Genomic DNA, 27,059 nt, shown 5'->3' with positions numbered 1-27,059 from the left:
TTTTATAAGAGTCCCTAGTCTATCACCACTATTTATCATACATGATATTCTATTCTTTGCCATTCTTTCAGTGGAAAAAGAACTAAGCTTTCCTAAAATGTCTGTCTAGCTGGGAGATGATCACTCATCTCTTTGTCTTTAGATATCGACTCATTGGTGACTCTTCTGCTACATGTATTATCTCAGACAATATTGTAACCTGGGATAACGACATGCCTTTTTGTGAAAGTGAGTAAAACGATCCCTTTATTGCACCCTATGTAATTCCTCTTGTCCCCTTCTAGAGGGAAATTGGGCATCCACACATCAAAATGTGTACCCAGGAGTGGTTGGGTACTTGGTTTGGGTAGTCTGGCACAGACCTATGGTTTGTTTATCTTCTTCCATGCCCCCCAATCCCACTACACTTTCCTTTGATTACTCTCCTTTGACGATAAGTTATTTTATAGTGAAGAAGTGCTTACACCTAAAATATACCACAAGATTATACACTGCCAACTTTATTTTATGCAAAATGTAGGCCACCCTAGATGCCTCCAATAACAGTTTATCTGTACTCTGGGGGTGGGGATTGGTGACCAGCTCATAGCTTTTTGAGTTTTCATCAGGCCAGTTCCATGTATCTTTCTACTTTGCTACTTCCTATTTAGAACCATCTTTGAGATGAGGATACACAATTTCAACAATATGGATTAATTGTAGGATGAGTTGAAGTTTGGTTTGTGAGAGTGAAGACAAAAATCCCAGAAGGTATAACATTTAAATGCCTTCTCTCTTTTCCCACCTACCCCCTAAAAAGTTATTGCTTGTGAGCCACCCCCAGCCATCTCCAATGGGGACTTTTACAGCAGCAGTAGAGAGGACTTTTACTATGGAATGGTGGTGACTTATCAGTGCCATGTTGGACAGAATGGGAAAAAGCTGTTTGACCTCGTGGGTGAGCCATCAATATACTGCACCAGCAAAGACAATCGTGTTGGCATCTGGAGCAGCCCTCCCCCTCAGTGTATTACTCTAGTCAAATGCCCAGTTCCAGAAGTTGAAAATGGAATTATGGAATCTGGATTTAGACGTTCATTTTCCTTAAATGATACTGTGATGTTTAAGTGTAAGCCTGGCTTTACCATGAAAGGCAGCAACACAGTATGGTGCCAACCAAACAGCAAATGGAATCCTCCACTGCCAATGTGCTTCAAGGGTGAGTTGGGCTGAAACTTTGGGGATCTAGAAATAAAATGAGACTTTTGGAGGAATAGATATATAGTACCTATGAGAAGAGGAGGAAAAAGATAGTATATGTGGTTGGGTATCCTGGTTAAAGAATTTGAAAGTAAACTTTGAAAGTAGTATCTAAATGTTGAAGAGGTAGGAAATTTACTATATTCTGGGATAGTGCTAGATCTGCATTAATGTAGGGGACATTAGAAGACACTTCAGAAAAAAAGCACCAGAGCCAATGATCAGAGATATTTTTCCAAAATATGTATATGATTAGATTTTATTTAAATGAGAGTAAAATAAATTCTCAATACTATTGGCCATGCCAGTGGGGGAAATTGGCTGATGTAAGAACTTGATTCAAAAATCTGTAGACATAATACATTCTCATATTGAAAAATGTAGCCTTTATGGAAAAGGCTAGAATTAAGAGTGAGTCTCTCCCCAACTCTCCCTTTCTCCCCTACTCTTATTGAGAAATGCCTAACTTACCAGAAACCTGGCAACATTGGGAGCCCCTCCCACAAGGCTCAGAAACTTCATCAACCTAGTTTGGGGAGCAGGAAGAAAGAGGTAGATTTTGGAGGTGAAAATGTACTACAATAGTTTGTTTCCCTTAGCTACAATATTAGTGAGAAGATATCCAAGACAGTTTTAGTTAAATAAAATGGAAAATAGTTAGTGGGTATAATGTTTCCTGGCATAGATCAAGATAGGGAAAGCAGATAGTTCATGGTTCCTCATGTCTAAAAAAAGTAATGCGTGTTAGCCCCATTCCACATCTCTCCCAAAGGAGTCTCTGCCTTACACTTAGGAGAGTTGACATGACTATCTTCATCTTACCCCTCCCAACTCCAAGTTGGCTTAAGTTGTAGAGAAGAAAGTTCTTATTTCAGAAATAAAAGGCCTCTGGTCCTGTTCTTTTCTCAGGGTGTCTGCCACCTCCACATATCCACCATGGTAATTATAACAAAATGGATAAGAAATTCTTTCAAATTGGACAGGAAGTGTCCTACAGCTGTGAGCCTGGCTACACTCTCATTGGAACTAACCCTATGCAGTGTACATCCTTGGGAACCTGGAGCCATAGAGCCCCCAGATGTGAAGGTGCCTAAAGCTCTATTCCATCTGAAGGAAACTCAACTGTTTCCTAACTTTTCATGTGCCAGCCTTGTCTCTTTTTTCCTAGTGAAATCATGCGATGCCATTCCAAACCAACTTCTCAACGGCCGTGTGGTGGCTCCTCCTAATCTCCAGCTTGGGGCAGAGGTTTCATTTGTTTGTGATAAGGGGTGAGTGTGAGGTGACAGGCCCTGAATTAAGACCTAGGATCTATAGCTAAGCATTGCAAAATGTGATCTCTAAAGATAGCTAAAATTTTTTTCTCCTTCTGATTTTTTTCTCTCCTTTTCTTTACATTTTATGATTAAGAATTCTGTTATTAAGCAAATCCTGTTGGTTTTCTCCAAGTGTATGTATTGTGCATGGCCAGCCAAAGCTGGGAATTGTCCTCTCATCATTTGAAAAAGCAAAGTTTGGGGTCAGAGGTTAAGGCTTCTATTATGGAGAGTGAATAAATGATGGGAGTTCAGTAAAAGGGGCTCTTTGGGGTGAACTTAGGAAACAAAATCTTTGATGTTTTCTTCACTAGGAACGGAGGTTTTTTCCCCTTCTAAATGGTCAAGAGAATCTCGACATTTGGATGCCAAAGAGGAAAGGGAGAATTCATAAAAAATGATATGATCATTTGAATTTTTTTCTCTTTGTTTTTACCTGGTCTGAAGTCATCACGTAGCTGAACTGATTCACAAACAATCTTGGACTTTTTCCTTAAATGCTTAAAAAAAATAGAGCCATTAATACCATATATTTGGGAGAAGCGATTAATTCCATGCAACTGAGAATTGGTTTGTTCTGGTGACAATTTGCTACCCCTTATTGTTTAAGGTACCGGTTAAATGGCAAATCTTCTAGTCAGTGTGTCTCAGAAGGAATGAGTGTACTCTGGAATAATAAGTTTCCTGTCTGTGAACGTGAGTAGAAAGCAAAAATAATCAAGCATGAATCTTGCCTCTTGATTTGTGGTGCGTTCTCATGCATTTATCAATTATAACATCTTATCTGTATGTGTGCTTTGAACATATATATGCCACTCTTCTGTATGTTCTAGAATGCAGACCAAGACTAACTTTATTCAATTGACTACATATTGTATTGAGTATTTTATATGTATAAAGATAAAGGCTCTCAAAAGTTACCCCTACTGAAACTGAGTAGCATTGATGAATGAAATGGTGCTGAAATGGTTTGGCCATGTCTTCTTATGCCAGTTCCTCTACTGATGAGCAACTATTGGAGCTAAATGGAAATCAACTGCAAGTTGTTGAGGTTGGCAATTTTCCCTTTATTCTGAGACTCACTCAGGAAAGGTGTGCATATACCAACACAGCTCTAAACAATTAATATCCTTCATGTCAATTAGGACAAGTAAATAAAGGCTATGAGGTCATTATTCAAAACCTCTGATCACTTCCTGTGGCTTTTTCAAAGGGATCCAGCATCAAAGGATGACAAATGACCTGTAGTGAGGCTACAGTATCCGTAGTAGCTGGACAGAATGTGGTCTCACCACATTTAGCCCCAGTTGCGTGTTTGAAACAGGCATTGAATAATTAGTATGTTCCAGGTATTGTACTTGCCCCTTCCAGGTACTTTTATCTCCCTGGATTCTTATTACAACCTTATGAAATAGCTTGAATTATACTACAGACTGGGAAACTGAGGCTTAGAGAGGGTAAGACTTGCCTAAGGTCACACAGCTATTGAATGACAGTGGACATGTGAAACCAGTCTACTGAGCCCAAATTTTATTAGTCCATGGTGGCTCCCCACATGTGATTAGCATGTTATTAACATATTATTTTCATGTGCTGTTTGCCTTTTGTTTCATTATTAAAATTGATTAGACTCAGAACTATTCAATAAATTCTGTTTCATTGTTACTGTTGGGTCAAGATGGTGAGTATAGTCCTATATTGATTTGTTTGCTGACGATCAAGAGAAAGGTAAGAATTTAGGAGCTTGGGTATAAGCAGGGACTATGAGTAAGAAATAAATTACACAGATTTCTAAGTCTGTCTCTGAAAAAGTAACATGACCTATATTTTGACCTTTTATCTAAATTTGAATCTTTTTCTTTTCATGATCAGTATGACCACATATTTCCTTTTCTACTTTCCAGGGATTTTTTGTGACCCTCCTCCTCCTATCAAAAATGGTTGGAGTAGTTACCTTTCTGGCCCCATACCTCTTGACACTGTGGTAAGGTACAGTTGTTCAAGTGCCTTCCGCCTCATTGGAGAAAGAAATATTTTTTGTAGAAGTAAAGACCAAGTGAAAGGAGTCTGGGATAAAGCTGCTCCTACATGTGAATATTACAGTAAACATACTGTTTGCTCTGAGCCCATAGTACCAGGGGGATACAGAAATAAAATGTCTAAACCACCATACAAACACGGTGATTCTGTGACGTTTAGCTGTAATTTCAACTTCACCATGAAAGGAAACAAATCTGTTTGGTGCCAAGCAAATAAAACGTGGGGTCCGACACCACTACCAACCTGTGAGAGTGGTGAGTATAAACAAAAATAAAACCGAGTTGGGAGGTTTGAGCCTTGTATTTCTGTACAGATTAAGTTTTGTCTCATTCTGCAGGAAGAACAGTGTGGATGTGTGAATGGTGGGGGTGGAGGGAGGAAGCCAGTAAGTTTTGTCTCATTCTGCAGGAAGAACAGTGTGGATGTGTGAATGGTGGGGGTGGAGGGAGGAAGCCAGGGAAAGGGAAAAAATTATGGTTTCCTGTTTTTCTTAGTAATGGAGGGGTATAAATGTTCATTCAACAAACGTCAATAGAGCAAAGAATTTTAAAGTATAATGGAAAAATGTAACTGAGCATACCTAATAATTCAATGGAATGAGTCTCACAAAGATGGGGTCTAGAGTTTGTTGGGGTTGTGGGAATTAGATGGTTTTAAACTATATGTCTGGGTTACTGATAAATTGAGAAGGAATATGGGATCTAATAGCGAAAATACATCCAATGGATTTAAAGCTCATCTGTAAAGAGCTGTTAATATAGTCTGGCAGAAATGATGTCTTGTTCTCTGTGGCCTCTATAAACACTTTCTGAAGTGATCCACTATTTTCCTGAAGTCATCTCCTAAAGCCATAACAGTTCAAATCAAATGACTTTGAAAATAGGGACTACTGTAAGTTCTTCATTTCCTTTTCATTTGGTTTGGTTTATGTTGCTACTGAAATCTAAATCTGAATTTCAATTACACAGTTACAGGGACTGGCAATATTGACAAAAATTATGCCATCAAAATTAGCTATTTATTTTCTTAATAATGAGCAATATTGATCAATTCTAAATCAATTAAAGAGTTAAAAAACTATTAAATCATTAGAAAAATATGAATCTATTTATCTATATATAGATATATAATCTTGGAGGTAGGGAAGATCTTAAGATAGTCACAAAATGGGGTGACCATGGAAAACACTTAAGCCTTTATAAAGATTTAGATAGACCTATATGTATTGACATGGAAAGATATCACATATTATTAAGCAAAGAAAGCAAGGCATAGAATAATATGTATTGAGTACACAAACACACACACACAATATGTGTGTATGTATGTATCACATATAGAATCCCAAAAAACTATGTCACTGATGTCTGGCAGGATAACCCCCTAAATAACATGCTACTTTTGGAGCAGAGAATAGGCTTAAGGGTAGGATGAGAGTATGGGTGAAAACGGACTTTTATTGGTAATTGAAATTTTTCACAAGGCAAATATAATTCACAAAGTGTAACTAAAAATGAAAAATAATATGCTATTTGTGGTATAAAGTGGATACAATTAAACCACACCTGTTTCACCTTTAAAAGACTGAGTTGAAAATTAATGACGACTGGTTACCATAGATCACGTCATTTATTTAGATCTATGTACTAAGTCAAATTCTAGATTGTGAAGGATGTATCATCTGATGGCCTTTTTCCTGATGTGTGTGTGTAAAGATTTCCCCCTGAAGTGTCCATCACTTCCCATGATCGCCAATGGACATCACACAGGGAAGAATGTTGGCCCCTTTGTCCCAGGATTGTCTGTGACTTACAGCTGTGAACCTGGCTACTTGCTTGTTGGACAAAAGACTATTAGATGTCTGTCTTCAGGATACTGGAGTGCTGGTATTCCCAGATGTAAAGGTACCCTAAATTTATAATCAGTTTTAAGAATTTGGCCTATTCTGTTATTTGCCACACTTTGCTCATCTTTGGCTTGTTTTCTTAGAGGCACAGTGTAAACCTCCAGGACCACTTCCCAATGGGCAGATAAGGGGACCTCCAAGGTTTCGGGTTGGCGTAACTGTAAACTTTTCCTGTAATGAAGGGTGAGTGTCTGGAGGACCTATGAGATTTAATTCATTTGGCTTATATGTGCATGGTGTGATCTGTGAAACTTGCAGAAGGCTCCTCTGTGAGGATCTATGGACAGCCTAGGGTGAGGTTATGAGACATAATGCTGATAAAAATAATTGGTGCACACAAATTAGGTGAATTTGTCTTAGATTTTAAGTAGAGGCTGTTCTACAACACCAACTGCTTAATAGTTCTCAATGACTACTCTCTGTCTCCAGGTATCGATTACAAGGCCAACCATTTAGTCAGTGCGTAATTGTTGGACAGGTCGCTTCATGGACCAAGATACCAGTATGTAAAGGTAGGTTAGGCAACTGTGGTTTGCAGTTAGTTCCTCGGTCAGAGGCTCAACAGGACACTGCATTCTCAGCTTAGCTAAAAGCTTCTGGTTCAGTCATTACTGTACAGAATCTTACAGAGCAAACATCTCTCCTAAAGATCTTTAAGGGACATGTTCTTCACTGAAGCATCCTCCAGTTACCTCTTTTATTCCTTGCTTACTCAAGTAAAACAGAGTTGCTAGGCTTTTCTTTCTCTGAAAGCTGTGGAGACTTGCAGCCAGACCATGTACATAAAGGAGCTTGTATATTCAGTACAAGAAATCACAGGATCAGAAAAGTAGACATAGCCAGGAATAAAGTTTTAAATCATACTTTTTGAATTATATTGCTATTGCTGTCTTGATTGATTCATTACAGATTCAAGTATCACTGTCCCTGAACCTAGGATGTGAGAGTGGTATCAAGTAACCTCTGAGGCATTCTTTGTTTGAAATACAGCTGTAATCTTGTCATTTCTGTCTGTAATTTCCCTAGAAATTCTTTGCCCAGCACCTCCTCCTATTGTCAATGGAAGACATACAGGCAGCTCTTCAGGGAACGTTCCATATGGAAGCACAGTCACTTACACTTGTGACCCGGACCCAGAGAAGGGAGTGAACTTCATCCTTATTGGGAAGCACAGTATCCGTTGTACCACTAATAGTGAGAAGACTGGGACCTGGAGTGGCCCTGCCCCACGCTGTGAACTTTCTGTTTCTGCGGTTCAGTGTCTACCTCCCCAGATCCTAAGAGGCCAAATATTATCTGAGCAGAAAGATCAATATTCCTATAATGACACTGTGGTATTTGCTTGTGAGTTTGGCTTCACCATGAAGGGCAGCAAGAGAATCCGATGTAATGGTCAAGGCACATGGGAGCCATCAGCACCAGTCTGTGAAAAGGGTGGGTGTTCCAATACGGATTCATCTTTTTGAAGAGTTAGAGGAAGGGGTTATGGACTTAAGCAGGGTCTTTTCAGTTTCTAGTCCCCTCAATTCTACTAAATATAGTGCATATAAATTATCTAGAAGGCTTTCTTAACACCGCCCCCCAACATTGTTTCATTTTGTGAGTATCTTGGGGGGAAGAAAATTAGGAGTCACTAAGTTGCCCATTTCTTTGGGGAAAAAAATTGGTAAAAATGATTGTTGGTCTTAATAGTGATTTCTTAAAAGGGAAAAGCAAAGCCCCCAACCCACAGATATAACAGAATCTCCCATTAAAAGCGTACAAGATAACTCCTTAAGAAAGGAAGAGACAGAGAGGAGTTAGAGCACTGAGTGGGAACTGAATAAAACCTGCAGTAGCCTAAGTGCAGAAAAGAAAGAAAAGCTTAAGAACCACTCATCAAAAATTACCCAAAACTGGGCTGCAAGATACCTTCTGTACCATACAATTGCCACCAGAGTGGAATTGTAGCATTAATGACAATTTCTTTGTCTCTTTCTGTTGTTTACATAAGAAAATTATTTTTCCTTTCTTTTAGAGTGCCAAGCCCCTCCTAAAATCCTCAATGGGCGAAAGGAGGATAGACAACTGATTCGCTTTGACCCTGGAACATACATCAAGTATAGCTGTGACCCTGGCTATGTGCTGGTGGGAGAAGAATCCATACGTTGTACCTCTGACGGGGTGTGGACACCCACTGCCCCCAAATGCAAAGGTGCCAGGCTTTGAATGTAGATGTGTTTTGTGTAGAAATGTTTTGTGGTTTTGAGATTACCTTGAGTTGATTTCTCATCCTAGTGTCTTTTCTTAGTGGCAGAGTGTAAACCTATAGGAAAACAACTCTTTATAAAACCCCAGGATCAATTTATCAGACCAGATGTTAACTCTGCTTGCGATGAAGGGTGAGTAAAGGCTGTCTCAGCCTGAATTAGGTCTGGCTTATCGGTGCACACTGCAAGCTCTGTGTAAGAGTTTATCTCAAAGGCCCTTCTGTGTCATGTGTTCATGGAAGTGTTGATCGTGCTATTTTTCCATGCATGGAAATTATGCCTATGCAATGGATGGATAGTGCTGAGGCGGGCTACATTTTTGTTCCTATAGCTTCTTGTCCTGAAAGTGGTGAGTCAGCTTTTGAGCCAATAGCTCTTGCTTAGCTTACTGGTCACCGGATAACAAAATGACATAACTCTTTGTCTCTAGGTACCGGTTAGGTGAGAGTGTTTATCAGCTGTGTCAAGGCATGGTTCCTTGGTTTATGGAGATTCGTCTTTGTAAAGGTAAGTAGCAAAAATAACAGAGGACCTGAAATAATGTGAGGTCTATGCATTTCCTGGGAGATTTCTATTTTAGGCCATGTTATAGGAATAAGAATGTGAGATTCTGTTCTATTAACTTTGTCAACAGTTATAGTTGTATGGTTTTGCTGTCACCTTTTTCTACTTCAAAGCATAGCAATCACTTAATTTAAATGTATTTAGTTATTGATTCTTTTTTGTGATTTAGGAGTATAAGAATAATGAAGGCAGTGAGTATATGAGCCACCATCCTTAATTTTGGGTACACTGTAGTTTAGTGGAGAGAAAGGGGATTGGTGTGGGAGCTGAACTCAGATTCTGTTTCTACTGCTTAATGTGACCATGGGCAATTTATGTGACTTCTCTGAAATTCTAGCCTCTCATCTGTAACGTTAGCATAAGACTGCAGACTTCAACGTTATTAAATTAAATGGTACTATCCCTACTTTGTAGATGAGAAAATTGCCTGTCAAAAAGTAAGTACTCAGGCCGGCCCTGTGGCTTAGCGGTTAAGTGTGCGCGCTCCGCTGCTGGCGGCCCGGGTTCGGATCCCGGGTGCACACCGACGTACCGCTTCTCCGGCCGTGCTGAGGCCGCGTCCCACATACAGCAACTAGAAGGATGTGCAGCTACGACATACAACTATCTACTGGGGCTTTGGGGGAATAAATAAATAAATAAAAAATTAAAAAAAAAAAGTAAGTACTCAATCAACAATAAATATTCTTGGCTAACCTATCATATTACCTCAGCTCAAAGACAGTACTCAAAAAAGCTTAATTCTATTCCCCTGTGCCTTTTATTTGCCTCTTGGCTATTAAAAAAAAGAATTCTTTTTCTTTCTTTCTTTTTTTTTTTTTGCTGAGGAAGATTAGCTCACCCTGAGCTAACATCTGTTGCCAATCTTCCTCTTTTTTTTTGCTTGAGGAAGATTAGCCCTGAGCTAACAACCGTGCCAGTCTTCCACTATTCTGTATGTGGGTCACTGCCACAGCATGGCTGATGAGTGGTGTAGGCCGGTGCCCAGGGTCTGAACCTGCGAACCCAGGCTGCCGAAGCAGAGGATGCCAATCTTAACCACCAGGCCATGGGGCAGGCTCCAAAAGAATTCTTCTTTTAATTAATGATTTACTACTGGACTTGACTGCCTCACAATATGATGTTGCTCTACATGTTCACTTCTAATGAAGATTTCCATTACAAAAATCTTTCCTATGACATCTGTTTAAATCGAATTTTACACATATAATGAGCCTTGAGATAACTCATATCATCAAAACTTGCCCACGTCCTCCAGGAAACCTGGTAACAACTCATTCATAACCAGCTTCATTTCTCTTCTTTGGTGTCTAATACCGCAACAAAATCCTACAGTAATTTCTCCTCTCTCCAGAAATCACCTGCCCACCACCTCCTGTTATCAACAATGGGATACACACAGGGAGTTCCTCAGAAGGCTTTCTATATGGAACCACAGTCACTTACACATGTAACCCTGGGCCAGAGAGAGGAGTGAAATTCAACCTCATTGGAGAGAGCACCATCCGTTGTACAAGTAACGATCAAAAGAGGGGCATCTGGAGTGGCCCTGCTCCTCTCTGTAAACTTTCCCTCCCTGCTGTTCAGTGCTCAGATGCCCGTGTTGCAAATGGATACAAGGTATCTGGCAAGGAAGCCCCATATTTCTACAACGACAGTGTGACATTCAAGTGTGATGAAGGATTTACTTTGAAGGGCAGCAGTCAGATTCGTTGCAAAGCCAATAACACCTGGGATCCTGAAGTACCAGTTTGTGAAAAAGGTAAAAACCCAATGGGGAAAAAATGAAGTATTTACTTATTTATTCTCGTTTATTATCTCCCACCCAAAACTAGAGTCATGTAAAAAGACAAGGGGACACAGATTACTATCCCATTCCTTCCATTCTGTAATAAAATGTTCTATGTGTGTTCTATATGTTCTTTGTGTAAATGCCCCCTTGGATCTAGGATATATTCAGGGTAGAGAATGAGAAGACCTTTTTAAAGGTGCCTAGTTCCAGCAAAAGAGCAGAAAGCATTCAGTATTGCATTAGAGCTTCATGATCTTTGGCTTAAAAGTTTCAGATTGTCTGTTGTCAAATGTTGTCTATTTAATGTTCTTAAGTATAAATTCTGTTTTTGTTGGTATTTATGTGGGGAGTTTTCTCTTCAGGCTGCCAGCCACCTTCTGGGCTCCACCATGGTCGGCATACAGGTGGAAATAGGGTGCTCTTTGTCTCTGGGATGACTGTAGACTACACCTGTGACCCTGGCTACTTACTTGTGGGAAACAAATCCATTCACTGTTTGTCTTCAGGAAATTGGAGTCCTTCTGCCCCTCGGTGTGAAGGTACTTTCAGTTCCAGAGTTGTCTTTCTCTTTGATATCTGGCATATATAAGTAATTCCAACTTTGCTCCTCTAGAAGCACCATGCCAGTCTGTGAGAGAAGATCTTCAAGAGCTTCCAGTTGATTGGCACGTGGTACAAGTTAATACATCCTGTCAAGATGGGTGAGCATGAGATGATCCACTCTGAGAAAGGGTCTCCACCTTGTTTTGTGCATTAAGTCTACCCTCAGCTTGTCTTGGTGGCTCCCTTTAGAGGTTCTTCTTTGTCACACTCACAAAGAATGTGAGGTTCCAAAGGTCTAACTAGCATCTGTGACTTTTCAGTCCTTTCTTGGCATGGCAATGGCTTTTCTGTGAGGAACTCTATGTCTAAAATAGTTTTCTTACTTGGAGGGCCAAGAGTTTTAACTCCTCTCTGCTGAAATTCTTATTTAGAAGTGTCTCTATATGTGGTTTGAGGAGGCTATTTGAGGTTTGAGATGTGATATTAGGAAGAGGAAATGTATTATAATCTCTCTCTAGGTACCAGTTGACTGGACATGCTTATCGGAAGTGTGAAGATGCTGAAAATGGGGTTTGGTACCAAAAGATTCCACTTTGTAAAGGTAAGTTAAAAAAAAGTTGTCAGTGGATTAGTAGGGGGTTAGAGAGGGCAGGCCACTGAACACCTAGTCTTACGTACATAGTCTAAGTGTTCTATCTCAGTGTACGTAAGATAAGAAAAATCTCTCAGTTTTTAGTCAGTACTTGCATTGGAAAACAAAGTTGTTAAGTAGGAACTGAGTATTTGTCATCTATCTGCTAATTGCTCAAGATTAAAAACAAAACAAGTATGGCCTATATTTCTAGTTAATGGGAACACAGCTGTATTTATTCCTTTCTTAATATTTTACTGTGTTGTCTAAATTTTCTTGAAATGAGTATGTATTACTCATATAGTCAGAAAACTTTATAAAGCTGTTTTAAAAAAAACCATAATCCAGGTTCTAAAATCTAAATAATTTTGTAGTTATGTGCAATACATGTAGTTGCATAGTTCTATTTGTACCTGAATGAAGACCGTCCACCTTGGTGTACTAGCTGAAGTAGAATTTCCTAAATCTCTTCTGCAGTTATTCAGTGTCAACCTCCACCAGTGATTGATAATGGGAGGCACACAGGTGTGATGGAAGAACATTTTCTATATGGAAAGGAAGTCTCTTATACATGTGACCAAGGATTCTATCTTCTGGGAGAGAAAAGTATACAATGCATAAGTGATTCTAAAGGACATGGAACTTGGAGTGGACCTCCCCCGGAGTGCTTAAAATCTTCTCCTGTGACTCACTGCCCTAACCCGGAAGTCAGACATGGATACAAGCTAAATGAAACTCATTCTTCATATTCCCACAATGACATAGTATACATTGCCTGCAACCCTGGCTTCATCATGAATGGCAGTCATTTGATTAGGTGTCATACCAATAACAAATGGGTGCCAGGTATACCAACTTGTATCAAAAAGGGTAAGATATTTTAAGGAATAAAGTATGGAATGTTGCACAGAATAAAGAAAAAAGGCTTTGAATCTGCATTTGCCATTTTGCCTAAAAAAAGCATATAAAAGCTAAGGCAATTATGTTGTTTTACAAGTTATCTGCCTTATCTTCTCACCTGATTGTTTTTTCCATTTTCTTTCTAAGTGTGTTGAGCAAAAGTACATGCCAGGATAATGGTTGACTTCCAAATTGATGGAGTCTCCAAAATTTATTCTTTTTATTAATTTACATTAGGAAAATACACATGCCTTTTTTGGGGAGGCAAATGTTTGGCAGTAATATTGCTTGATAATTTGATATTTAAGGCTGTAGTATCAGCCCAAAAGAGAACTTTGGGTATTCTGGAGAATGAAGCTGGCCTTCAAACTCACTGAATTATCTTTCTTATAATTTTGGTTATCATTTGGCAGTTTTATTCCTGTCAGTGACTATCTACAATAGAGGTTGCCAAATGGTGACCCAAGAATTGAATTCAGGTCACCAGAACTGTTTTCTTTGGCCAGCACAGTAATCTAATTTAAGTGAAACCCATCTCCACAGCCCAAGATAAATAGTGAACCTGTGATAGAGTGAGGGCCTCGTTTGCTTTCCTGCCAGGCACCCATAGCTTGACCAGGGCAGTGGCTGCCATTTTTAGAAGGACAGGTGCTCTCTGATTGGTCATATCTGGTGGCTTCACTTCCTGGCTCCTGTAGGCATTTGAGTGTGTGACCCTTAGACTACAGCCTCTCTGCTATTGAAAGAGAAAACAAAAGAATACTATTGGCTGATAGATTAGAATGTGGGTTTCAACTATTGATGTTTCATTATCTTACTTTTGATATTTTTCTTCAGATCATATACAATATATGTAGGCAATGCAAATCTCTGTCCATGCTGCTTGGTTTGGGTGAAAGGAATATTTCTGGGTACCAATTAGTTGGCTTGTTGCCTGCCTTTTTTCTGCATTGCTATCACCCACAGATAGTGTTGGCAATGTGTTCCTCTGTGATAAATTAAAGATCCTTTTTTATTGGTGTCTAGCCTTCTTAGGATGTCACCCTCCACTTACAATCCCCAACGCGAATCACACTGGTGGAGACATAGCTCGATTTTCTCCTGGAATGTCAATCCTGTACACCTGTAACCAAGGCTACTTGCTGGTGGGAGAGGCACTCCTTCTTTGTACACATGAAGGAACCTGGAGCCAACCTGCCCCTTATTGTAAAGGTGCATTCTATATTTTTATTCTTATTTTTAAATCAAATTTGCCCCAAATAGATATATTCAGTAGGTGTTTTCAACTTAAAACAGCCAAATAAATGCATTGTTTGGATCATTTAATTAAATGCATTGAATTGGATTAATATATTCATTAATCTAAATATCACAAAATAAGAAAAAGGACTTAGGGTGTAGTCTATCTGATGAATGATCACTTACGTAGTCATTTAAATGTAGAATGTTGAAGTGCTTATGTAAATTAAACAACTAAAGTGCAGGCTGAATTTACATTGTGGTTACAGTTATTTGCATTGTGATTATAGTTATGACAAGTGTGCATTTGACAAAATACTAATAAAAAGCACAATGATCTTTTCAGTGTATTTCCTCTGAGTGGTGGTAGGATTATGGGTATGTTTTTTTTATAAAAGTTTCAGAATGTCATTTTCATTATCATAAGCAATGCATATGAAATATGAATAGTGAGTTAATCTCTAATATTTGTTGAGTACTTTTTACCATATGCCAGAGACTGTGCACAGCATTTTGCATGCATTATATCATTTAATCTTCATGAGAACCATATGAACTTGGTGCCATTATTATTCCTATTTTATAGATGAGGTCTCAGTAGAATGGAGAGATTTGTAACTCACCCAAAGTCACACAGCTAGGAAGTCCTAGAGTCAGGATTCAAATCCAAAATCTCACACTATTGACTCCTACACTGAAAAGAAGAAAGAAGAAATGAGGAAGCGTGTACACGTATGAAGAATTAGAGAGTAAGAGTAGAAGCTGATGAGACAGTAATTCAGAATTCTTAATGTTACCCATTCAGCCCTCACCCATTTCTCTAAGAAGCCATTAAAATTATCCAACACTAGTAGTTTAGAAACTAAAGCACAAAGAAGGAAAATAATCTGGTTTAAATTACCTACAGGTTATTGAGATAGATGGCTGACACTGAAAGACCCTGTCTAGGATATCATTTTGTGTTATTTCAGTGAGGCTTTACTGAGAATGAACTGAGTTGGTTTCATACACCTTCCCATTAAGGGCAGTATCTGCTTCCTTGGTAAAAGACAAAATATGACCCAGCTTCAATTAGATTCCTTTAATTTCAGAGGTAAACTGTAGCTCCCCAGAGCATATGAATGGAATCCAGAAGGGGCTGGAGCCTGGGAAAATGTATCAGTATGGTGCAATCGTCACTTTGGAGTGTGAAGATGGGTATACCCTGGAAGGCAGTCCTCAGAGCCAGTGCCAGGACAATCATGGATGGAACCCTCCCCTGGCTGTTTGCAAATCACCAAGTGAGTGCAAAGGACTTCACTACAGCTGGTTCTTGTCTCACTGGAGAGAAGACAGTGAGGGGTATCCTCAATGTTAGGGACTTCTGGGTTTTAAATTGACATATGTCTGTGACCAGTGGTACAATAATAGACAAATTTGAAGTTGGTGGTCTATTCTAGAAAAAGCAAAACTTTCTGATGATGGGGGAAGTAAAGAAAGAAAATAAAGAGAAAGGAGCACTAACTTAAAAGGTGCAAAACTAACAACTTTACATTCTGAAAGGAGTTGTGGCTGAGACTTCCTTATTGCTGAATCTTGATTTATAAGTGCTTACTAATTTGACAGGGACCTCCAAAAATATGTTAACCAACCTGTTAGAACAGTGACTATTTGCAATCTAACCTGAGAAATCCCTGGTTATAAAGTTGAGTATACTGGTTTTTTAACTTGGTAAACCACCCCAACTTAATTAAAGTGAAAACATTTTTAAAGTCAAATAAATTGTTACCTAAGAAATGAAGGAAGAGTGGATATGATCTCAGGGTTCCAATACATCTTTTTAAGTAGACTTAGAGAGAAGGGAGCTAAGTGTTAACTTCTGGAACATTCATGGGACTTTGGGCTACACTCAATCATGCAACTAGACTAATATTTTCATGATTTTATATTCTCCTTAGGTTCATTTGCTCCTCTTCTTTTTTGTGGTAAGTTTTCTTAAACACTTGAAGAAAAGTTGTAATGATGTTTTATAAATATATATAGAAATTGGGGCCAGCCTGGTGGCATTGTGTTTAAGTTGCGTGCTCCACTTTAGCAGCCCAGGGCTCACAGATTCAGATCCCCGGCACGGACATATACACCACTCATCAAGCCATGCTGTGGTAGGCCTCCCACATATAAAAAGTAGAGGAAGATGGACACGGATGTTAGCCCAGGCCCAATCTTCCTCAGCAAAAAGAGGAGGATTGGCAACAGACGTTAGCTCAGGGCTAATCTTCCTCACCAAAATAAATAAATAAATAAATAAATACATATATAAAATTTGAAGCCCTATATTCTACCTGAATGTTCATTTTTTTCACTTTAAATCATAGGAAATTATCTTTTTTGGTGTTTTAAGGATCTTTTAAGGTGCACTTCATATTACAAACTGTCACTTTTGGATAGAGTTGAATAAATGATTTAAACAGCCAGCTAGTCTCAGTTTTTATTTTATTTTATTTTTTTTAATTGAACGTATAGTTTACATTAACTCTTGGTCTTTTGAATGATCTGGTACTATCAAAATAGGTTGGCTTATTCTGCAGTAGCAAAATATATTTCCCAACTGAGAGTTAAATGTTGTTATGCAAAGTCATGGGATCCTGATCTTACCCCAGTAACAAGAATATTACTAATAAAACTGAAACAAATAGAAATGGACTTGACTGGAGCCCTGTGGTCAAATGCTTGGTGCTTTAGCTTAAATGTGGACTGGACTGAATCAGAAAAACCTTAAGCCCAAGTATGATTATTCAGGAATTCAATATTTATATGGCTGAGAAAGGATAAGTATAAAAGTCACATAACATTTTCCCCACCACTAGGACTAGGCCCCATAATCACTTTAAAACAATATAAGTTACCTTTTTCTGGCATTTGATACTTGCTGTTTTGTTTTCTAGGTCTTTCTGCAGGTTTAGTATTGCTTATCTTCTTGATCAGTGTCTCCTTATGCATGATACTCAAACACAGAGAACGGTAAGTTCAATGCATGATTGACCCAAATGCACAAAAGGTTTGGCTTTTTGCTTTGAACTAAACACAGAAGCACAAATTTTATGAAATGAATATTGCAATGTGATAACTGGAGTAAGGTGTCTTGTGCTATATAGAAGGAAGCACTCTCCATAAGAACTTAAAAGATATCACTTATTTCATTTGAATGGTGTTTATTCAGATGATACAATATAAAAAAATCTAGAAAATAGAAAAAAAAAATCCCAGTGGTAACAACTGCAAATATTTTGGTATATTCCCATCTGATTGTTTTCTTATTTTCTTTCTCTTTTCCTCTTTTTAAACTGAAATTTTGGCATTATAGTCTCTGCCTTAATTTTTCTTCATTTAGCCTAATGTATATATTTTTGTGTCTTTAAATCATGTTTTCTTTTTATTTACTTAATAGCATATTGTTCTACTATATATATTTCTGTATTGTGAAAATTGCAGGTTGCTTCCACATTTATTTTGGTAATAAAGATACAAGAAACACCTTTGAATAAACCTTTTTCCACATCTACTTATTTCCTTAGCATAGATTTCTAGAATTACTAGGAATAAGTACATCAACAGTTAAGATGTTTAATCAGTATTGCCAAATGACTTTCCAGAAAGTTTGTTCCAACTTGATCATATATCAAGTAGTTAATACAGCTGGATATGTTGTGTTTCTGGACTCCTTTTTCTGCTTTATTGATCTGTCTTTTCTTCCCTCACAAACCACTTTGTGTTTAATTAGCATAGCTTTCTACTAGTATAAGGGCAAGAATCCCTTCACTATAATTTTTTAGGATTTTCCTCTTCATTTTCTTCTGTTTGTTCTTAAAGGTGATTATTAGGTTGTCATTTTCCAAAAACAGATATGTTGTGATTGCATTTAAGTCTACAGATTGATTTGGGAGAAATTGGCATCTTTTCTGTAATGTCTTCCCATTCAGAAACATACTAAGCCTTTCTATTTGCTCAAGTAATCCTTTTTCTCACTCAGTTGTTGTATTTATGACTTCTTAAATATTTACTAGGTTTCTATGCTTTGTTATATTATTTTTTGTTATCCAGAAATTAGACATACTTTTACATTTTATTTTTAACTTATTAAGTTTTTTAAACATTTGAATCCATAAAGTAATGTTGCCATAATGAGTTAGGTGTTATTTGGTGGGGACTAATCAAATGGTCAGTACTTGGGAATTTTGATTAGAAAAAGTTCCATAATTGGGGAGATGTTTCAGGTGAGCCTCAAGAGAGTGCAGACAAGGAGAGAAAGGTATTCCCGGTAGCAGGAGCAGTTTGAGTAAAGACACAGAGGCTTGTCATTCCATTGTATATTGTAAGAACTACATAAGTAATTTGACATGACTGGGAAATAGTGTGTGTGATAGTGATTGAAGGTGAAGGTGACATAGATTTAGAGGGAGGCATGGCATAAAAGACCCCTCTGACACATAAATCTTGTGGAAATTACAGAATATTCTAATATGTGCAAAGGATACATTTTAAGCAAATGATACCATCAAGTATCAGCCTGGGAATGTTCTGTGTGCATAGGTTCTTCAGTCTCTGTACATGCTAGTGTTAGGGAGGATAATCAGGTAAGTCTCATCAAGTCTCAGGTAACTTTCAGTGGGGGATGACCAAGTCATGTCACCTCAAACACGTCACCCCAAATCTCCCGCAAGATTACTTTAACATGCCGAGCCACCTGGATCTATCATTGAGCATGCCATCAGTGCTATCTGATTACATTCTTCACGGTTGTTTAATGCCTAGTTTAGGCATCAGACATGAAGGGGCTACACTGAGATTATGTAATGATGGCACCTATGAAACTGAATAGTTTTGCTCTAAGCCTGGGAGAGCCTGAGGACGGCAGGTCTGGCAAGGGTCTACAGGTGGGATGTACTTTAGACTGTAGTGTTTACCAGATTATGTGCCACATAATCCTGCTTTTGTCAATGATTTCAGGAGAGAGGGCATTCGATGACCAAATAAGATTGGGAAATACTGCATACTATATTTTTCTCATGGAGAATCACAATGACCATGAAAATATTTAAAGTCCTACAATAGAGAAGCCTGTTTAATTTTTTATTAAACCAGAGTTTCCCAAACTAATTGGACTGCAGAACTCTTTTTCTCACTTAATGCTTTTAACATTCCGTGGAAATAATGTTTCATTTAACAGTCATTGGGGAAATCTAGAAAAGTGGTCAGGAGCTAGATCATCAAAAGCCTTGCATTCCACGATAAGGAGTTGGCATTTATCCTGTAGGATCTTAAGTGAGGAAATATATGTTCAGATTTGCATTTTCAAAAGAAGGAGCAGGATTGAGCTCTCAACCAAAGCAGCAGTGGCGGGGATCAAGAGGATGGAACAGATATAAGAGATAGCTTCACTATGAAGAAGATAAGATCTTCAGGACTTAGTGACTTGGTGAATATGGGGAGAAGGGGCCACAAAGAACGACTCACATGGAGGTCACTGGATGGATCCAGTGGTTCACCAAAAGAAGGGAGGGGCAGGTTTGTGGGGAAAGATGATGAGTTCAGTTCTGACCTGTTACTTTGAGGCATCCATGATGTAGGACTCAAGAGAGGGGCTTGGACTCAGGTAGGTGACATTTAAATCACAATTGAAACCTTGGGACCAAAAAGAACATAAAAGGTAGAAATAGTGATAAGAAAAGCTCTCAGAAGGACAATAATGCTTAAAGGCAGGAGGGGAAGGAATAGTCAGAGGTAGGAGGAAAGCGAAGAGAGAGTAGTTTCACAGAATTCAAGGGAGGAAAAAGTCTCACAAAAAAAAAATAGGGATGGCATTTGCATGGCTTTCCTCACAGGAAGTTAGAAGATAAATTTAGCCAAGAGTAATTAGAAATTTAAATAAATAGAAAATGTGGTCTCTCTCTCTTTCCCTCATGTTACTAAGTTTGCTATCAGAGCATTGCATGTGTAGGAAAATTTGCAAACTTTGGGAATGCCTACAAGCTCAAATAATTCATAATGTTCCAGTTGTTTATTAAGTTTATTAACACGATTATATCATATACTATATTTAAGTGCCTCAACTGATATGAACCAACCTAATTAAACTAAATTCCTAAGCATCACTCATTTTATTTTCATTTTCTAACCGACTTCAACTCATTTTCTGATAGGTGATATAGACATCTGAGTTGCCTTAAATACTATTTGTAAATGAAATGGTAATAATCCATTTAAAAATAGATGTCTAGTAACAAAATTAAATAATTTTAAAAGCCATCCAAACATTTGAAAGAGAGTATACTATTCTCTAGTTACCTAAGATATTTTAATAAAACATAAATCTCACATTGACCTAAAAATTACCATTTTATGATATTCTTAATATATCTTCCTATAAGCTGACCTCTTAAATATGGTAGTGAGTGACATGCTATAAGTACTTTTAGCAGTAATCTTTCTGCCCCAGCATTTTTGTAATACTTTATTTCAGAGTTCTACATGAGAGAATAATCACATTTTATTGTCCTTTGCTAATTTTGGCAAAGTGGTTTTAGAAGCACAGTAAAGTATATGTGCTTCCAAAAAGTAAAAGTAAAAACATCCTCTTAAAAATCCTTTAAAGCTTTTAGTGCTGTATGACTATATAAGGATTTCGAATTAAATATCAAATATAAAAATTTCCTTTTAAATTAGATTGGAAGATTGTGTCCCAAAAAGGTAAATTTATGATCATATCCTAAAATAAAAGCTTCTTTTTGATCTTTTTTTTCAAACTGGGGGTCGTAGTTATTAATCATTAAGAATCCTGGATCTGAGGTAAAACTGCCTAATATTAACTTCTGATTTGAACACGTTACAGCCTAGCAAGTTATTTATTTTTATGGGCCTTTTAAAAAAGTGGGGATTATAGTTATTACTTCATAGGATACTAGGACAATAAAATGAAACCATCCATGAAAAGCGTTGGGGATTATGGAAAGCAAACAACTGTTACATCTTTATAGTAATCATGGCCAATGGGTAAAGGTTTTACTTATTTCTTCTTTCTTCCATTTAGCAATTATTATACAAATACAAATCTTAAAGATCTTCGTTTAGAAACACAAGAAGTATATTCTATTGATCCATACAACCCAGCAAGCTAATCAGAAGACAAACTGGTATCTAATGAAATTGAAATATTCTTATTAATTTATATGTCAAAATTTCTTCAATTTATATTTATTAATAAGCATAGTACTAAATGTATATGGTTCTATTGCACAAGTCTTTAGTAATCTTGCATAGAAACTGTTAACGTACCTACTTCATATTGCCAGCTAATGTCCCGGTTACTTTTAATTCATTTATCCATTCAACAAATACTTAAAATAAATAGGAAAATAATTAAGAATAAAATAAGAAGATGATAAGTATTATGAAGAAAAATAAAGCAGGAAAAGGGGATAGAGAGGTCCAGGTAGTTGGAAGAGAAGTCCTCACTAAGAAAATGGCCTTTGAGCAAAGACTAGAATGAAGTAAGGAGCTAGCCACATGGGGAAGGAGCATTCTAGGAAGACGGAACAGCAAGTGCCAAGACCATTAGGTGGTGTGTGCCTGCTGTGTGGGAGGCACAGCAAGGAGGCCTGTGTGGCCTGGTATGGACTGACCAAGGGAGAAAGGGCAAAGGTGAAATCAGAGAGGTAAGTGGGGGAGGGTGAGAATGATCGATCATATAGAGTATGCTAGGTCATTCTAATGAGCTTGGCGTTTACTCTGAGATGCGAACTATTGGAGCGTTTTAAGTGGAGGAGCAAATGATCACCTTAACTGCTTGTTAAGAACAGAGGGTAGAAAGCCAAGGATGGAAGAGGGGGAATCAATGAGGACTTGCACAATAATCCAGGCAAGGTGTGAGTGGCTACCACCAGGCTGGTGAGAAGAGGTCAGATTCTGCATGCATTTTTAAGATAGTGACAGTAAGATTTTCTGACAGTTTGTATCACCCTATGAGACAAAGGGAGGGGTCAATGATGATGCCAGGGTTTTTTGACCTGAGCAACTGGAAGGATAGAATTGCCATTAATTAAGACTACTGAGAATGTGAACAGCAAGTTTGGGGAGAAAAACCAAGAGTTCCACTTTGGAGATGTTAAGTGTGAAATATCTAATTGACATCCAAGTAGAAGTGTCAAGAAAGCACTTGGATGTACAAGTCTGTATTTCAGGGAATAGGTCCAGGCTCAATATTCAAATCTGGGCCTTGTCATTGTCTGGACGTACATAATAATGAGACTGAATAAGATCACCCAGCAGGTGAGAGAGGCTAGGGAAGAGAAAAGGTCCAAGTGCACAGCCTTGGATCCTCCAACATTAGGAGTCATGGAGTGAGAAGGAACCAACAAAGGAGCAAAGAGGCAGCCTCTGATACAAGAGAAAAACCCAGAGTGTGCTGTTCTAGAAATCATGTGAAGAAAGAATTTTAAGGAGGAGGGAGTGATCAACTCTGTCAAATGCTGCTGATAGACCTAGAAAGATGAGTAGTGAAAACTGACTCACATTTAGCAGCACAGAATTTGTTGGTTAACTTGACAAGAGAAGTTTTGGTGGAGAGGAAGGAGGCAAAACCCTGACTGAAGTGAGCTTAAGAGATATCAACCACAGAAAACTCTTTCAGGGAATTTTTCTATAAAGAGGAGTAGATAAGTAGACTGTTGGCAAGAGTAGGAAGTAAAGCAAGGGAAATATTTTTTTCAAGCATGGAGAGAGAGCAGTTATGCTGCGCCTCCTGTATGCTGATGGGAATGATCTAGTACATAGGGGGAGATGATGGCAGGAAAGAAAAGGAAGAATTACTAGAGCAATATCTAGGTAAGCTAGAAGGAACAGGATCTAGTGCTCAAGCAGGGAAGTAGTAGACCTTAGATAGGAGCATGGCCTTAGTAACAGAAGGGAAGGTGGCTTGTATGGGTGCAGATGAAGGCAGGTGGGGAGATGTGAGAGTGAATGTATGTGTGGAAGTTCTCTTCTGATGCTTGTGTTCTCTCAGTGAGTAGAAAGTAAAATGATCAGCTCAGAGGGAGATTGGGAAAGGAGATGTTAGGGATTTAAAGAGAAAAGAGAAGAAATTAAGTAGTCACCATGAGAGGTGAAGACTGAATGAATGATAGGGAGTATAGAAAGGTTGACAGGCAACATGAAGTGTCCACCTGAGGTTCCCAGGAGAAATGGAGGTGAACATTTGAAGGTTTACTATGCCCAGGCATTATGCTGAAGGTCTTTCATGACTTATCTCATTTAGCACTCACTACAACATTGAAAAGTATTATTCCAAGATAATACCAAGGTGAGCATATAAAATCCAAGATGAGAAAGCCAAGGCCAAAAGGTTTTCTTGGCCAAGGTCTCAGGGTCAGTAATTGGCAGGTAGAATTCAAGCCCAAATCTCACTTCCAACTGCTTTCTCCTACATAATATATATAATATAAAATAAATATACCACCTCTGACCTCTTGGAACTTATTTTAGTAAGAAAAATAAGACATAGACATATCATAGTATAAGAATATATGCCATAAACAAGATAGAGAAACTACTGTGGCAGTTGAGGAAGGAAAGGTTACTTGCTGCTGGCAAGTCATAGAAAAAGGGAAGAAGAGAACAGAAGAGACCATGCCAGAGTGACCTCTAAATCCAAACCTGTGGGGCTGCAAAGTAAAACTATTACATAAATATTTGTTGAATGTTATATGAATGAGTGAGAATGAGACTATTGTTTCAATTTCTCCCTCATTTATTTTAATTCATATTTATCAATAGAAAATTTAATTATGTTTTGCTCCAGATCATGTTATCTAAAGAAGGACCTCTTACTAGAATGATATCTTCTAATAGGCTTGAAGCTTTATTTGTTATAGCACTTATAATTGGTATATATAGAGAACGTTAACACTCCCATTATTTAAACTTTGAGTTGCACCACTGCTATTCATGTTGCCTTCTAAATAGAAATTATCTATTTCAGTGTGCCTTGTTGCTTGGAATTCAACTGAACACTGGTTGGACAGAAAGCATTCCATTATCAGCAAGTCTACTTGTATGCTCTTGACATCAGTGAAATGATTTCATAAGCTATAACTTCCTCTATGCACTTATTCCAAGCAGAACAAAGAAAGTTTGTTTAATGATAAAGATGGGAGTCCAGTTTCACTGCCACGAGCTCTTCAAGGACTTTCTGAAGCCTTACCTGTGATGTGCCTGGAGCCAGACAATGGCTATAGCTCTGAAGTGTCACCTTTTTAAAAGGTGACAGCTCAAAAAGAGCTGTCCTGATATCTAGACTCTTCTTTTTGTAATCAGCATACTTACTGTTGCCATATATGTTTGGTTATAATATGGTTTTAGTTATTTAAGCAAAGTATGAAGTATTTCCTATCATTATGATGGACATACCTTTGTAGGAAGTCTGATTTTTATAGTAGCATCCTTCTCTAATATGGTTAAACATTTCTCTTTTATTTCCACTTGGTTTGAGTTTTTCTTACAATATATGCTTTGCCTTTCCATAATCACTCAGTAATTCCAATTTGTACAAATTTTTTTAAATTATGAGAGTCAAGTTTTAATTTTAAATTTCTGATGTACAATTCAAGCTTTGGATGTTTCCTTGGCAGTTTTGTCAGAAGCTCTAGCTGCTTGTAAAATGTCATTTAATACTGTGTACATTAGTCATTCAAATAAATTTTATCTTTCAAAAGATACTTGCCTTATGTGATGTTTTTTTCTGGAGTCAATGAAATCTTGAATAATAGACATAGTCTTAGGGTTTTTACAGTTCCCGATTCAACATTTATGCATTCTGGATCCCACCACTTCATCATTTTAGCCAAACTCTCAACCCACAAACTCAATTTCTTCATCCTCAAGACTTTCTCTTATGTTTGTCCAGCCTACGTCTTCCCCCAGCCCACTTGCCCTCTCCCACCACACTTTAAATCTAGCTGTCAATTTTCTCTGTTCCAGAATTTAAACCATTGAGAAAATAAAATCTCATTCACTGGCTACCACAAATTTACTCTTCCCATCTTTGCTTAGGCTATGTATGCTGTTTGGCATCTTTTTTGTTTTTTTAATTGTGGTAAAAAACATATAACACAAAATTTACCATCTTAACCATTTTTAAGTGTGCAGTTCAGAAGTGTTAAGTATATTCACATTGTTATGCAACAGATCTCCAGAACTTTTTCATCTTACAAAATTGACATGCTATAGCCACTAAACAATAACTCCACATTCCCCTCTCCCTCCAGCCCCTGGCAACCACCATATACTTTCTGTTTCTATGAATTTGACTACTTTAAATACCTCAGATAAGTGGAACCATACAGTATTGGTCTTTTTGTGACTGGTTTATGTGACACTTAACATAATGTCCTCAAGGTTCATCTATATTGTAGCGTGTGTCAGAATTTCCTTCCTTTTTCAGGCTTAATAATATTTCATTGCATGTGTATACAATATTTTATTTATCCATTCATCTGTCCATGGACATTTGGGTGGTTTTTACCTCGTGCCTGTTGTGAACAATGCTGCTATGAACATGGGTGTGCAAATATCTCTTTGAGATATTGCTTTCAATTCTTTTGGATATATACCCAGAAGTGGGATGCTGTTCAACATCTTTCATTCATTCACAGTCTGTACCATTTTCTGTTTTTTTGTTGTTGTTTTTAAAAAATATCTTTTCTGAGATATACTTCACATCCCACACAATTCACTTATTTAAATTGTGCAATTCAATGGTTTTTAGTATGTCCACACAGTTGTGCAACTCTCACCACAATCAATTTTAGAACATTTTCATTACCCCAAAAAGAAACCTTGTACCCCATTAGCTGTCACTCCCCATCCTCCTCCACCCTCTCAGCCCTAGGCAACCACTAATCTACTTTCTGTCTCTATAGATTTGCCTGTTCTAGACATTTCATATAAATGATGTCATACAATACATTGTCTTTTGTGAACAGTCAGTACCATTTTCATTTCTCCAAATTATCTGTTGATGCACCTCAAGCCATCCACTCTAGTTTACCTTCATCTCTACCCTATTCTCCTTTGTTCTCTTAGCAGATGATGAAAACATCACAGGGTAATTCTCTCAACTTCCTGTCCCTCCACCTCCAAGCTTATCTATATCAACTCATACTTATCCTCATTTCCACCTACCACTTCCCTTCTCATACCCTTCTGTTTCTTCCAGGACACTGCTCCATCAGTTATACCCTGTCTCATCACTGGCTCCTTCTTTCTACTTACAAACCTGTTCAAGCCAGTACCCATTCACCTGCAAGTGACAGAAATCCATCTCATACTGGCTTAGACCAAAAAGGAATTTTATTATATCACATGACAGAAAAGGCCAAGGAAACAGCCGGCTTCAGTCAAAATGGAAATTAAATATACAAATCATATCCTCAGGAATCTGTTCTATCTCCTGGTTATGATTTTCCTTGCTGCCCTCATTCTCTGGTAGACACTCCCTAAAAACCAGCAAAATATTTGCTGACAATGCTAAGCGCACATTTCGTCGGCTTAGCATTCCAGCACAAAGAGCTTCTCTTGCCCAATAACTCCTTCAAAACTCCCTTCATCA

General features: G+C 37.9%; 1 protein-coding gene across 6 annotated transcripts in view; it reads left to right on the top strand.

Annotated features, from left to right (window-relative positions):
* CR2 (complement C3d receptor 2) overlaps nucleotides 1-25,165 on the top strand; it is a 34,875-nt gene extending 9,710 nt beyond the window's left edge. The window contains exons 4-27 of one of the 6 annotated variants that reach the window (XM_014783314.2): nucleotides 143-228; nucleotides 800-1,198; nucleotides 2,149-2,325; nucleotides 2,408-2,510; nucleotides 3,166-3,251; nucleotides 4,460-4,849; nucleotides 6,311-6,499; nucleotides 6,585-6,684; nucleotides 6,931-7,013; nucleotides 7,528-7,935; nucleotides 8,519-8,695; nucleotides 8,792-8,882; nucleotides 9,181-9,257; nucleotides 10,669-11,076; nucleotides 11,469-11,645; nucleotides 11,720-11,807; nucleotides 12,168-12,250; nucleotides 12,758-13,150; nucleotides 14,207-14,392; nucleotides 15,511-15,699; nucleotides 16,357-16,383; nucleotides 17,344-17,419; nucleotides 21,486-21,588; nucleotides 24,432-25,165. In XM_014783314.2, the coding sequence (XP_014638800.2) occupies nucleotides 143-228; nucleotides 800-1,198; nucleotides 2,149-2,325; nucleotides 2,408-2,510; nucleotides 3,166-3,251; nucleotides 4,460-4,849; nucleotides 6,311-6,499; nucleotides 6,585-6,684; nucleotides 6,931-7,013; nucleotides 7,528-7,935; nucleotides 8,519-8,695; nucleotides 8,792-8,882; nucleotides 9,181-9,257; nucleotides 10,669-11,076; nucleotides 11,469-11,645; nucleotides 11,720-11,807; nucleotides 12,168-12,250; nucleotides 12,758-13,150; nucleotides 14,207-14,392; nucleotides 15,511-15,699; nucleotides 16,357-16,383; nucleotides 17,344-17,419; nucleotides 21,486-21,573 (4,081 nt within the window). In that variant the 3' untranslated portion in view covers nucleotides 21,574-21,588; nucleotides 24,432-25,165. Of the gene's footprint in view, nucleotides 1-142; nucleotides 229-799; nucleotides 1,199-2,148; nucleotides 2,326-2,407; nucleotides 2,511-3,165; nucleotides 3,252-4,459; nucleotides 4,850-6,310; nucleotides 6,500-6,584; nucleotides 6,685-6,930; nucleotides 7,014-7,527; nucleotides 7,936-8,518; nucleotides 8,696-8,791; nucleotides 8,883-9,180; nucleotides 9,258-10,668; nucleotides 11,077-11,468; nucleotides 11,646-11,719; nucleotides 11,808-12,167; nucleotides 12,251-12,757; nucleotides 13,151-14,206; nucleotides 14,393-15,510; nucleotides 15,700-16,356; nucleotides 16,384-17,343; nucleotides 17,420-21,485; nucleotides 21,589-24,431 lie in introns of those variants that run through there. The other 5 variants (XM_087439684.1, XM_087439690.1, XM_087439700.1 and 2 more) reach the window with 5 other exon arrangements.
* Nucleotides 25,166-27,059: the final 1,894 nt, after the last annotated feature.

The sequence above is a fragment of the Ceratotherium simum genome, chromosome 2 (genome assembly GCF_057802395.1).
Source record: "Ceratotherium simum simum isolate JZ-2026a chromosome 2, ASM5780239v1, whole genome shotgun sequence".
In the NCBI taxonomy this organism is placed as follows: Eukaryota; Metazoa; Chordata; class Mammalia; order Perissodactyla; family Rhinocerotidae; genus Ceratotherium; species Ceratotherium simum.
This window is presented reverse-complemented; position numbering and strand designations above follow the sequence as displayed.